Source organism: Besnoitia besnoiti, chromosome XI (genome assembly GCF_002563875.1).
Source record: "Besnoitia besnoiti strain Bb-Ger1 chromosome XI, whole genome shotgun sequence".
NCBI classification, from domain to species: domain Eukaryota; phylum Apicomplexa; class Conoidasida; order Eucoccidiorida; family Sarcocystidae; genus Besnoitia; species Besnoitia besnoiti.
In genome coordinates, this window is record NC_042366.1 from 1,085,915 (window position 1) to 1,099,416 (window position 13,502).

At 53.0% G+C, this 13,502-nt stretch overlaps 2 protein-coding genes across 2 annotated transcripts; one reads left to right on the forward strand and one right to left on the reverse strand.

The window, feature by feature from the left end:
- Nucleotides 1-381: 381 nt before the first annotated feature.
- On the reverse strand, nucleotides 382-4,198 carry BESB_020400 (microneme protein MIC16; the record flags this gene model as incomplete). The annotated part of the gene is made up of 10 exons (XM_029360749.1): nucleotides 382-508; nucleotides 770-932; nucleotides 1,183-1,395; nucleotides 1,670-1,793; nucleotides 2,085-2,337; nucleotides 2,630-2,753; nucleotides 3,049-3,294; nucleotides 3,409-3,684; nucleotides 3,793-3,957; nucleotides 4,072-4,198. 10 exons carry the CDS (start codon nucleotides 4,196-4,198, stop codon nucleotides 382-384), a joined length of 1,818 nt encoding a protein of 605 aa, XP_029216108.1.
- A 1,387-nt stretch (nucleotides 4,199-5,585) lies between these two features.
- BESB_020410 (cathepsin CPC1) lies at nucleotides 5,586-11,484 on the forward strand (the record flags this gene model as incomplete). Its single annotated transcript, XM_029360750.1, has 9 exons — nucleotides 5,586-5,719; nucleotides 6,322-6,449; nucleotides 7,067-7,240; nucleotides 7,555-7,704; nucleotides 8,140-8,460; nucleotides 8,803-8,907; nucleotides 9,496-10,098; nucleotides 10,367-10,514; nucleotides 10,995-11,484. The coding sequence occupies 9 exons, from the start codon at nucleotides 5,586-5,588 to the stop codon at nucleotides 11,482-11,484; spliced, it is 2,253 nt and encodes a 750-aa protein (XP_029216109.1).
- Between the last annotated feature and the right edge of the window lie 2,018 nt (nucleotides 11,485-13,502).

A 13,502-nucleotide genomic window follows, 5' to 3' on the forward strand; every position in this document is an offset into this window, starting at 1 on the left:
AAGACGTGGTGAGGACGACTGTGTCGGCCACGGTCCACCCGTTCTGCTGCAGTTTTGCAGTCTGTTTTCGAAGCACACTGCTCTGGCCCGAGCAATGCCACCGTGACGGCGCCGCGTTTCTGGGAGATGAACACGTCCCCTGCCGTAGTGTGGACTCTCGGTTGCTGTGCTGCTCCCCCTCCCTCGCTCCCCCTCTTCGGAAGATTTATCAGCCACTTGGCCAGTCCTCCCCCGAGGTAAAAGCAAGGAACTCTCTGCTGCGAGGCAACTCGTGCGAACGCAAGGCCCTCGACACGCGGAAAACTGACAGACTTTCGGAGGGCCTGGAAATCGCCCAGCCACACGAGCGTGAGCCACTCCAGCAAAGGCCCGCTGCAGCCGCTACATGTGGGCCGGCCGTGGTTGTTCAGTGGGGACGGCCCGCGAGCACTTATATCCGACGAAGCCCAAAAGAGCCACAGCAAGTACCCCTATGCCACCGCCAAGTGCAACCGTGGACGTAGAAGAACTGCTATCTGCAGGACATACAAACAGCAGGGCAACAGTATGGCTCATTAGCGCGCAAACAGGTGGTGAACGGTATTACTACTGGTTGCGTCCTGCACCCAGATGCCAGTGCACTTCTGCAGCGCTGACACTTTTCTGAAGACATCAGACCAAGAACAGGACTATTGCCGATATACTGCAGCGAAACCCGCTGCCTCGCAGGGTGACAGGCATTTCCCGGAACGCGGCGCAAGCATACCGACGCAAATATCAGGTAAAAAACTTGCCTTCGCAGACTTTCTCGCATAACTTGTCTTCCTCGAGATCCGTGCAAGTTAACTGGCTCCCTCCAAGGAGTTCGCGTGCACGGACCTGCCGACCTGCTGACCCTTCGAAGCAACGGCACTCACTCCAAGCCGTCCATTTTGTGTACGTGCACCCAGTTTCTGTACGAACAAAACACGCAAAGCACAGCTTTGACACCGACCAGAATTTTGAACACGGAATAAGCTGTATATGTATGTATATATATATATGATGTAAACGACGGAGTACACACATACGCTACTTCGCGATGGGTAAATGGACTGACGCGTCATGTTCTGTAAGCGTACATAAATATGTATGCATCTCAACACAGCCTCACGGTAAAATTCGGCCGCTCAACTCGGGCTCTTTGATAAATGAACGTCTTACCACATGTCACTGAGCCGGGGCACTCCTTCGTCTGTTGACGCGCCTGTAGCGAAACCTCCGTGGAAGCACACGATTCTAATATGCTACCATCTGGTTGCTTCACAGGAGTTTGCCGAACTCGTCTGGTCCTTGTCTTCTTGCGGTTTTCTCCACACTCAGGTTCGCAGGATACTGTTGACCAGTCTGCGAAGTCACTATACACCCAGCACATCGCTGAAAAAACCAGGAACACGCCCCACAGGATTGTTACGACATATTGCCCTTTTTTTTTCCGTAAACTGCTTTTCTCACGCGGCGATCCTCCGGCGATCTCTGTGTAATACGACAACTGTCCTGTCTGCCTTTTCAAAGAGATAGCGTAGCCACACATGAAAGCGCGTGAATATCAAGCCGCCACAGGAGAAGCATGTAACGGGGACACATTGTTCGTTAGAAAGGCGTATGACATTTCTATGCCCTCTATGCCGTCGGGCGTGAGGTTTCTTACTCTCGGGATTCATTGCCAATTCCAGGTCACTCTTCATTAATTTAGCACCCTCCACACACGGAGCAACAGATATCCAGTGCGACGGAGAGAGAGAGGAGTCTGGACGGTATCCCCACGTCTTGGCCTGAGATAATGAATACCACGCACTGAGGCGCGCTGGACTATGAATCACTATACAGTCTCCTACCGAATAACGTAGCCACGGGTCCTGGTACTCGCCTAAGGTGTTATGTTGGGCTTCGGCGCGCCGCTGCTACCTGTTGCTGAATCGTGCCTCACTTGCACACGTACACATATATCCAAAAAACCCGCGAATCGCCCACCCCTATACAGCAGACATGCGAAAGTAGTGATTCGCGTACATCCGGCATGCAAAATTCTGTCGGGCAAGCGGTACAGCCTCTGCAAAACGTACCCCTCGCGTCCTCTTCTTCCAGCCTACTGCCGGGTCGACATCGTGGCAGCTGCTCCACTCTTGCCAATCGTGCCACGTGACGGTCGTGAAATCGGCTGACGGCATGCTCAAGATGTCTCCGGAAATCCACTGGGGATCACTGATCGATGAAGAGTCAGGACAACTGTGAAGATGATCGAAAATGCAAGAGGATGTCGCATTGTTGAACGAGTATCTGAAGCATTTCGCTTCGAAAAAACTAGCGGGGTCGCCCCTGCGTAATCCAACAGCACAAATACGAAAGAGCAAGCAATGCAGCCATATACGGTAAACGCACCTGGAAGCAATCCCGAGCTATGAAGATGTCACATTTCTGTTCGTTTCTGTGAGAGGATGCAGATATACGTCTCCGCTGGGCACCTGCACAGAATCTCATTCTCACTCGCAGCTGTTGAACCCGCCTCAATGCTCGCCTACGAGGTTGTGCCCCTGGGCGAGAGAAGGCGGTACCACATAATGGCACGTGGGCGAGCCGCGGCAATGCAGAGGTAAACAAACTGCCTTACGTGTCTCCACCTGTTTGTTCAAATGTTCTCAAGCATCGTTCAGCGCAGTCACGCCAATCATCTGCTGTATCCTCTTTGCCTGCTCCTTCGGGGCAAAAACGGACTCCTGGTTTGATTCCGGTGGCTGTACACAGTAAGTACCCACAAGGGACAGACTGCGGCAGACCATCGGGCGCGTGCAGAGAAAGTAAAAGGACATCAAATGTAGCACCGTTCAGAGGTAAAGTTCGTTCCAAGCCATGCGCACGCTCTGTTTGTTGCCATACCCCCTACAACTCCCGCGGGAATGAATCAAGACGCTTCGGAGCACCAGGCGTGTCACCTTCGGCAAGTGGCACAAGACCCACGCCTGAGATTGTGAGCCTCTGCGTGAACCCTGCGGCGTTCGCCCGGGCACCATCGCAGATATATGCGCGCACCGCAGTTTGTGCCAGCATTGCACTGTCGAACTTCCCACAGATTGGGGCAGAAGTCGCAGTAGGAGTCCGCTGCCACACTGCAGTGTCCAGAGTTCGTGTGCTGAGCCACGTCCCGAAATCGTCCTTGTAGTCCGTCACCGCACCAGCTATCGCACGCAGTCTCAGACCACTCAGCCACTTGACAGGAGGTGCAGCCACTGTGTTCTCCGACGACTCCAGCAACGGCAACTTCTTTATGTGATTTCACTGCGGGGACGCGCACACTCACACAAGAACACTTAATTGGAGAAGAACGGATCTCCAGTTATGCAACACCCTAGACAGAGGATAGTTGCCCGGGTGACTTTGAGGGGCACTTACCGTCAACCAGGCAATCTTCCATGTCGTTTCTGGTAACGCCGCTTCGTACACTCGTGACCAACACGCACGCGCCGTCGGGTTTGTCATGGTGCCTCACCCAGGAAAAATACTGATGTGATCCGACTCCGGTGCGAGCGCACTCTCGCCAAGTTTTCGTCCGCGCCCACTCTGTGTAACTGAACCAGCTCTCGTGACATTCCAACCGCAGCAAACTGGTGAACGTCCCCGTGATCCGGCTGACGAGCTCTTTCTTTCCCCAGTAGAGACCCGCACACGCTGCGGTTGAACAACAACACATAAGCACGAACACATGACTTCGCAGCCAGCCTTTGACTGTGATCTTGCTGCAGGTAACACACGCAAATCTCTTCAGAATAACCTTACCGCCATCCTGGAGTGATAGTAGGCCCTTTGCTTGTGCCTCATCCACTTGAGCGGGGAACCGATAGAGCCTGTCAAAATCAGGGGACGCATTCCTGAAAGCCTGGAGCCTTTCATGTGGGATTGATTCCTCACGAATCGTGTCGGAAGTCTCTGCGTGAGATATCCCTGAATACAGTGCAGAAAACGAAGGCATATAAATGCCGTCGTCTACAACAGGCCATCTTACCGGCTCACGGCAACGTAGCAGAACAAGTGTACGACGTGGACAACTAAACTCACCGGAGAAAACTCCTTCTACGACTGCATGTGGAACTAAATTCTTCTCTGCAAGTCTCTTGGGATGATGGCCGCGTGAGATTGCCTCGACTCCAAAAAAAGTCAAACACAGCAGGAGGCCCCCGTGCATCCCTAAAAGTCTGCGGGGAGGCCGCCTCGAAAGAGGCCGAAGGCAACTGAGGCAAAACAATGCGCTACTGTTTATTGTGGAGGGCGGTTGGGGCCGGCCGGTTTCGGAATGCATTATCCGCTGATGCACCGCTGTAGGACCCATGGAAGGCGACACTGCTTTCATAAACGGGAGAAAAAAACGAGCCGAGCGCCATTCCTCGAAAATGATGGACCCGTTATTGAGTGCCGGTTGATTTGAGGACATGACCTATCGAGAAAGGCCAAACATCTATGCTGTGGGAACGAGGATACCTGCCTTTGCAACGGAAGAAAACACTTCACTTGTGCGCTGATGCGACGAGCATCAAGCCGCCGTTGCCTACGGCAGCATATGGATGGTGTCTGCCCCCCTTCCCCCCTCCAAACAATGCGGAGTGAGCCAGAACGGCGAATAAATCTGCAGCAAGTCTCACGTCTGCTAGTTTATTTTAATACAAGTCGAGTATCTAAGCAATGGGAATGCCATCCGCGCTGCGAACGCTCCGGCTACATGAGTAAGCTTCACTCGCTCTACTAGGTGCTGGGTGTGCCTCGAAGAATTGCGATAGATCGACCCCGATCTTGGCGATCGCTGCTCAACCTGAGAGAAGATGCCAAGTGTAGGCGGCAGCCACAAAACTCGGGCAAAACAGCAACGGCAGCGCTGCCAAAAGGTGGGAGTCGAAAGGGAAATCTTGACGCATGAAGTAGTGCTCAGCCATTCAGGAGCCGAGGTGACTGTACCGGACGGCGCTTCAGCGTCTCTGTCGTTGTATTTGAGGGTTCCCGCGTAGGAGTCGAAGCCGTCGATTCGCGGACGGCCGCGCAAGCCGTGGCACCACCCCGGGTCGCAAAAGGGGGCGTTTTTGCAAGCGGGTTCTACAACGGCCTCTGTTTGCACTTACAGCCTTCCTTTTTTCCTGTGTTAGAAGAGAAACGATTTTAGCAGTTGTCATGCACGTTGTGTCCACCCTCCATACGTATTACTTCCTGTAACAAACAGAGGTCCATTCTCGCGGGTCATTAGCGGAGTACACGATGGGCCGACCGGCGTCCCCGGCCGCATGTCGTATTTAACTCGAGCCGGAGCACGCGATGGGCTCCTGCAGACTTTGTTTCCAACGAAATGAGCGAACGCCCGAGGCGTATTCACGCTTCACCGACCGTCTGCGGTAGTATCCATATGTCCCCAATTTCCCCTCCCGCTGGACAGCATCGATTCGAGCGCTGACGTCCCATCAGCTAGCGCGTTGGGCCATCCGTCTCTTTCGGTGCTTCTTTTTCCTCTCAGCATCGATCTGGTCTTCATTTTCCATCTGATTTCAGTCTTCTAAGGCGCGTATTTGGGGGACTGGGGGGCTGCATCAATGGAGGGCGCACGGTGGTTTCGTAGGAGGTGCGCGACTCTCCTGGTCGCTGGTTCCCTGGTATGCCTTGGGTGGCAGGCCGCGCGGGCGGATCTTCCCATTCACTCGACAGTCTCCGATATAAAAGGGGATTGGTAAGCCTTATAAGAGCGAGCGCTCAACTGAGGGCTTCTTTTCTGCGTTTTTAGTAGTCGCGGGCGGCGTAATGCACCGACCCAGGTGTCTGCGCCGTAACGCTGTACTTGAATTGCATTGCCCTGCTTATCCCTCGGTGGCGTGCTAACATGTTACGTGCAGACGGGCTTCGTGTTCGTTACAGTGGTGCAGCATTCCTGAGTTGCTACACCCCCGCTCCGCAGTGGCTGCAGAAGCGAGAGAAGACTGGGGCAAACAGCCGGCCCTGGCGCAGCCGGCCCCTCTCACCGCTATGGGATGCATGCATTGTGAGGCGAGTGCTCCAGGTTCTGCACCTGGGGAGCGGCGGTTGCTAAGAGAAAAACGGAGGAAGTCGTGCCAGATGCTGTAGCAGCCATGAGGAACTTGGGGGTGGAGGCAGCTCCTTTTGACAGCGGCCCGAGTCTGCATGACAGGCGCACGGTGGCTACGCAGGAGGTGGGCGGCTCTTCTGCCTGCGAACAGGTTGTCGTCTGGTCTGGCTGCACTGTGGTTGTTTGCGAGCACTCCAGGTACACAGCAGGAAGGTTACTTCTGATCTGTTGTGCATGCCGCCCTGCAGGACCTTCTTCTTGTCACCCCCTGTGACGGGAGCCGTCAACAGTTGCGGGTCGCCGGCTCCCAACAGGAATCTCGCAAATTTGCGCGATGAACTGAAGGACTATAAACTGTTTCTAGAAAACTACGGAGGTATACCGGCTGCGGGATCAGCCCGTCTTTATTGCGGTGTTCAAACGTGACGCGTTTTGAGGTGGTCTTGGAACTTGCGCTAACGTTTTAACTTCAAGCCTTTTACGGGCGCCGCCTGAGTCGCCCCTGGTTAAAAGGCTGTGGTTCTAGGGAGGGCTGCAATCCGATTCACACCAAATATTGATTCCTTCGGCGGTCCGCGTGGCTACTACGACCGACAATGCACACAGAGCTGCGTGGGAAACTCTATGGAAACGTGGACGCTCCGCAATCAGGTGGATAGTTTACTTTGCTTCTCGAAAGAAGACCCGCAGTAAATGTCGAAGAACCGATTCTAAGTGTGCCACGGTCCTCTTCTGTGAACCTGCGTCTTCAATCGTTTTGGCTGAACTTCTGGCCTGATATGAGTGCCTTTTCTTGTGAGGCATTTCCTGCTTTGTCGCCCTTAAGTAGTCTGGTTCTAGTGGTCTTTCGTGCTGACTGCACACTCGGCTCTAGGATATCGTCCGGGGCACTGCCGAGTGACATATTCCCTGAAGGAGACATCAACATTCCGCCTCAAGTTTAGTCTCAGTTCCAGGTGCAGACTCGCCTTTGTGCGCGTTTCTCTCTTGCAGGTATTCAGACGCAACTGCATCTGTCGCTAGATGACACTCCTGTCAGTTTTGCGGCGGTCCGCGCGGCTACTACGACCGACAATGCACACAGAGCTGGGTGGAAAACTCTAGGAGTGTTTGATAGCAAGGATAAAAAGAAGCTTGTCGGCGGCTGGTCAACAGTGTACGACGAAGGTAAGAAATTCGGGGCTTCGTGTTTTTTTCCCCAGTGCGTTGGCAAACCAGGTACCGCGCGATTCTTCGACCAGCATGTGACGCACTTTGACCTGATTCATAATGCCGATGAGAAGCGCGGGCGCGAGTTTTCCCTTGATGGTGAGGACCTTGGTTTATGTGGTGGCATCCGATTGGCGCGTGCTAGACTCGCCGTACGGGAGTGGTTTGTGTCGGTGTCGGTGTAGCCCTCAGTTATGGTAATCAGCAATATTAACTCGTTTTGTGTGAGATTTGGCATGTGCTTCGCTTTATTTGTGGAATGCCTTTCATAGGTTTTGAGGCACACGTCGGTGACGATTTGAGACTCATGGGGTTCTTAAAGTATTATCCCAAGGACAACTGCTCGCCCCACGATGGCGACTTGGAGAATTCTCAAGGAGACACCTCGTGCTACGCGACAGACTCGTCAAGAACTCATATCGGTAAGTACGAGCTCGTGCTCACCGCTGATTTTTTTTTGAATCGCAAGTTGTATTATTACTCGTGCCACTGGTACGCGGGAGTTAGACGTAGTCTCGCGCAGGGTGTCGAGTTTACAGAATGTGTTCTCTCGTGAGGTGATGAAGTCGCATTCGACGCGCGAGATCGTACAGCTTGTCACCCACTCTTCGATTTAAGAAACCCTCCTGTTCTTCTTTGTGAGAGAGCGATCATGCGAACGTGGGGGTACATTTGTATTGCGTTCGAACGCGGTAGAATGCGGATTATGACAACGACTTCGAGTTTTGCCGAGTAGAGACTACTGTCTCATTGGGGAGCTGTACATGGTCATTTCATGCCTTTCATGAACAGAGGAGTTGTGCCCTGCGATTGAATCGGCCGGGTTGCTCCATCACGTGCTATGTCTTTCGTTTCAGGCTGGTATATTCGTCACCCAACGCAAGGCGATGTGTCATCGGGATGCTTTTATGCGGAGAAGACTAACACAAAAGACGCGGACCCTGTCTCTTTTGTTTTTGTCGAGACCACGTCGAGGGCGGGCCGCAATTCTAGCAGTGCCAGAGACAAAATGTCTAGCAACGCGGCATCGTATATTTCCAGAGAGTTCGTTGATAAGCACAACGCCTCAGCCGCCTCAAGCTGGCGAGCCGGAGTTAACTCTGTGTTCGAAAATATGGGTCAACACGATCTGCTACGGTTTGTGAAGAATTTCGGCTTCAAGAAAATGCGGCGCAGAGGTATGATGCGGCAGAGTGTCGCATATGTGGGGGCGGTGTGGCAAAAATAGTGGGAAGTGGAATCGTGTGCAAAGACGTGCCGAACGTCGAGTACACTGAAGCAGGCAGCATGAGCTCATGCTTTCATCCTCTAGATTGTACTCAGGTGACTGCTCGGGGCTGTACTGCTTCTTCACGAGATGACGTTTCGTTTGCCTACGCGTGCTATCTTGCGGTGATGTGCCCGTGTCCAGGCGGAACTAGCAGCTGAAATCGAATGCTGGAACGCGTAGGTTACGTGGACGTCACCGATTACATCGCTCCTGTCGGCGAGGTTGCGGTTTGTTGTGTTCGTCCTGTCAGGTGGCGTCGATGCTAACCCATCCTTCATGCAATCCAGTTCCGGCGCGTCAAGTGCGGAAATGGATACCGCTGCTACGCAGGTGTATGCTTGCCCGTGCAAGAACGGTAAGCCAGCAAATGAGCAGTTGGCTCTGCAGTTTTCGTGATGCGCAGCATAGAGGGGATATGTTTTGGCGATGAAGAAATCGGCCGGGAGCCGCAAGGACTGTGAAGGCGAGGTACCAGCAAGAACCATGATCTTGTAGTCTCATTGTGAGACCTGCATTAGAGTGAAGGCCAGTGGTACGGCCTCATTTCGGTCTGGTACTTCCACATACTACTTCTATGCTGCATGATACGGACTAGTATCGATTCTACTCGAAGTACATATTTTCTGTTTGTCGCTCCGGTTGGCGGGGGGGGGGGGGGGGGGGGAGATCGAAGGCAGAGCGTTTCGTGCGTGGAATGGGATCTTGCGTTTTTCGGAAAGAGGGGAAGGGGGGAGGCTCAGCTAGTAGTACATATGTGTGAGCTTCGTCTGTCAGCGGAAATGTGCTGTGTGGTCACTCCGCTGTACTGACGTCAGAAACGGTCTTTGATTTGCTGCTGGTCCCGTTACTGTGACTGCTGAATCTGTGCTGCCATGATACCCTCCAATGCGAGAGAAGTGCCTCCTCATATGGTTCTCTCTTTTCGACTGCTGGTTGTGTTCAGGTGAAAAACCCTTGGACACAAGAGATAGAAATGAGTCTGATGATACACTGGCGGTTCTCTCGCCAGTGAGCGCGTTGGAAACTGGAAGCTCAAGTTTCCTGGCTGCAGTCAATCGTCATGAGTCGCTGTCAGAACGCGGCATCGGCGCTGAGATGGATGCTCACGCTCAGAGCCCGTCACAAGGTTCCGATATCCTCCCAGTTTGGGAGCCCGAACGCGCCATTCACCAGACTGACGGAAAGGGACACTTGATCCTCCCGAAGGCATTTTCTTGGTCAAATCCGTTCTCAGGCAGCGCTTTTGACGAGCACGTTATCAATCAAGGGGGATGTGGTAGCTGCTATGCGGTGGCAGCTACATACGCTCTGCAGAAACGGTTTGAGATTGCCGCATCTCGTATGCTTGGACGGAAAGTGAGGCTCTTTGGTTCCACTTCGGAATCAGAGACTGCGGGCAGCGGCAAGTCGATATCCTTCTTAAACATCGGCAGCACAACCCAGCTTGGCGAGTTATCACCACAGTCGGTCCTCTCCTGCTCGTTTTACAATCAAGGATGTGACGGAGGTTTCCCGTATCTTGTGGGAAAGCACGCCAGGGATATTGGTAAGGATGCGCTCAAGATAACTATCGCTCAGCCCGTACGGCGTTGCCAACAAAACGTGATGGATTCGGGGCATCTTCATCTTCGTGGGCCCACCAAGAGTGAATACATCAAGCGGCCACGTCCTCTTCGGGGTATTTTGTGAGTAGATGTTACGACTGTAAATCTCGAGCGACAAGGGGATCGGCACTGGAATGTCACACGATTACTGATGCATGTATGTTGGCTGCTTAGTCGTCGACCGTTGCGTTGTCAATTGCTGTGTCCCAGGCATTCCCCAGTCCGGCTGCATGAAGTATCATGCCAATGACATGGAGGCCTGCCCGTTCCAGAGGACAGCGGCACTCGGCCACGCAGAGAAGCCTTCGATGCTGCAGGACAGTGCGACTGCGGAGGCATGCGCGGAGCATTCCAGATGGTACGAAGGACGATGAGTATCAGGGCGTTCATCGGAATCGCACACACATCGTGTGTGCTTTTGTACTGTTTAGGTTTCGTCTGGAGGAGAACGCTACGGCATTTGTGTATTTCACATTTGCGTACTTGTCTGTGAATCAAAATAAACATTGCGCGCGTTCGGCGCCTTTGTCACTGCAGCCACCCCGCCGCCATCTCTCTGCAACGTATCGAAGCCGTGGCAACGCAAAGCAAGATATTTTATTTTTTTTGGAGATGCTCCAAAGAACGACGATCCGTTTGTGGCGCGTGAGCGGTAGTAGAGGAACTAGATACGTGCTTGTGACCTGAACCAAACGATGTATGAGCGACGGTTAGTATATCTTTGTGCCAAAGTACACTAGTTATTCTCACAGCTTGCTTTTTTGTTGCGACTGTTTTTCACTGCTGGTTGCGTGCATGCGCTGCACTCTGCTCGCATTCTGTTGTCTGTATTTAACAGGTATGCAAAGGACTACGGTTATGTCGGCGGGTGCTACGAATGCAACCAATGCTCAGGAGAACGGCAGATAATGGAAGAGATCTACAAGAATGGTCCTGTCCCGGTCGCGTTTGACGCGCCTCCTTCCCTCTTTGCCTACAGTTCAGGAATCTTTGACACAGTTTCGGACCACGCGCGCGTGTGTGATACTGACGCTCCACAGTGCAAAGGTGTCCTAACCGGGTGGGAGTACACCAACCATGCTGTTACGCTAGTTGGCTGGGGCGAGACAAAAGCGACTGATACAGAAGGAGCAAAGAAGTACTGGATTGTGAGGAACACATGGGGTCCGTCTTGGGGCAATCAAGGTCACTTGATGATTGCTCGTGGCAAGAACTTGGGCGGCATTGAAAGCCAAGCAACTTTCATAGATCCTGATTTCACGAGAGGACAAGGGCTGAAGGTGGCCGAAGCGATTGCTAATCTCAAGCGGAATAACCCTGCCGAATGAAGTGCCACAGGTTTTCTCTCTGCGTTCACCCATGGTCGAGATAAATGCAGCAGTACGGCACCCCATGACTGTGCCGTGCCGAGAATGAATTATTTTCCTCTTGTGACGTCAGCATGAAGTGGACTAAAGCCAGTCCAGCTTTAAGTCTTCAGTACGTGTTTCCACCCGAGAAGAGGGGCTTAGGCACCGCTTCTCAGAACAATACGTGCACACGATGCACATGTATGTGACACGCCGATTGACGAAGTGACGCCTGGTTTGGTGGTGAGTCTGACCACATTGTTTCAACCAGAACCAGACGCGTTGATTGTTCCGCGTCCCCCGAACACGGTGTTTGGGCGAATTCATAGGTCACCACATGAAGGGGAAGCGAAACGTTCAGAGAATGACTTCCGCACGGCTTTCGGTCGTGAGAAACAGGAAGGCAACGCTCAGGCCAACAGGATGAAGAGCTTATAGATTACATTAGCTTTCCGCCTCGGGATGTTGGATGCACATGCGCTATTCGAGAGGTCTTCCGCTGGTAATGTCATTTCCCTGAATTTCTTAGCAGTTACATCCAATCTATGGCGCACTGCCGAGAGTAGTACCCATGTCTACGGAAGAGGGAGTACCCAGATTTCACAATTGCGTTGGCTGCTAATGCATTCAGAACGCTAGCGGCAAGAAATATTCGCATGAGGTATCCGTTGCTGGATACCTCCGCGGTAAAACACTATTTCCAGTGGTGGTACTGCTCACGGGCGAGGCTCAGACACTTCGCCTCCTCTTGACGCTCTGTAGTTGACGCATGCAAGGAGTCTTCGACAATAACCGGAAGAGCACCTCGCCAAAAAGTGGGCTTTCCCACAGTGAGTCCCGTCCCAAAATGCCTGGAAAAGGAAGCGATGAAAGGAGTATCGGGCGGAAAGCGACGCGTTGTCATTCGCGTACAGAAAGCAGGCAATCTTTCTACATGGAACGGCCATCCACTACGTAGAGGTTTTAAAACACGGAGCCTCCACATGGAAAATAATATCTGGGTTGAGATAAGCGCGCACGGCGCCTTGCGTTTTCAGCAGTAGCTATACTGTGCAGGCGTCTTATTCTGACTTCTATGCTGGAGGGCCTGGAATCTGCTACACTTGATTCTGCTTCTGACTTCAGTTGCCACAATCGAGGTGTCCCCACTCCTGTCTTCCACCAACACCACGTCGATATCGACAATTGCACTATTACGCAATGCTGATGTGGAATTCTCGTTCTTCCCATCACGAGCGCATCACAAAAATTGGTTCGAGACCGGTCAAAACGGACGAAATCTCAAATGTCGGAAAATGAGTTCATCGAAACGGAATTTCCGAACGTGGCCATCCTAGGCGAGGATACGGTCCAGGACTCATCTGACGATCTAGCAACGCACGAAAGGAAACTAGACACCAGCACAAAAAAAGTCCACTTGGCGTGACTCTCGCCCCGCGTTGCCGGATTCAAGATGTATCCTTGGCTCAGCACGACGGACGCAGACGACGCATGCCAGCTCCGATCATTCGGAGGCCCATGAGAAAGCACTTGAGGGAATTCGAAGGCCGACCTCCTCCCAGTACATATACACGAAACCCCCCCGGCAAGCGAAATGAATACCACCTCAACCTGCACTGCATGCGCACATACAGCCAACACGGGGCCTACCCTTGAGTATTTATTACATATTCTTCTCTCGCATCCCTCTTTCAGTCTTGGTACACCATCCATCGATAGTGTAGTCGACAACCTTGAGCCACAGCGGAAAGCGGGCGACCTCTGGTTACCCAGACAGCTTTTGGTAGCGTGCCACCGACCTCAGGCATTCCTGGCAGATACCCCTCCCAGCCGCATACAGCCAGATGCCGTCGCGTGTTTTATGGGCGCTCCGCGAGGCTCCGGCTCCAATAACCAAGTTACAGAGTCCACTGCAGGCTCGGCATTTGCTTTGAGCGTCACGACGCCCTTTTTCGCGCATCGAGCCCACGACCGCACCGATGACAGGCACTGAAAGA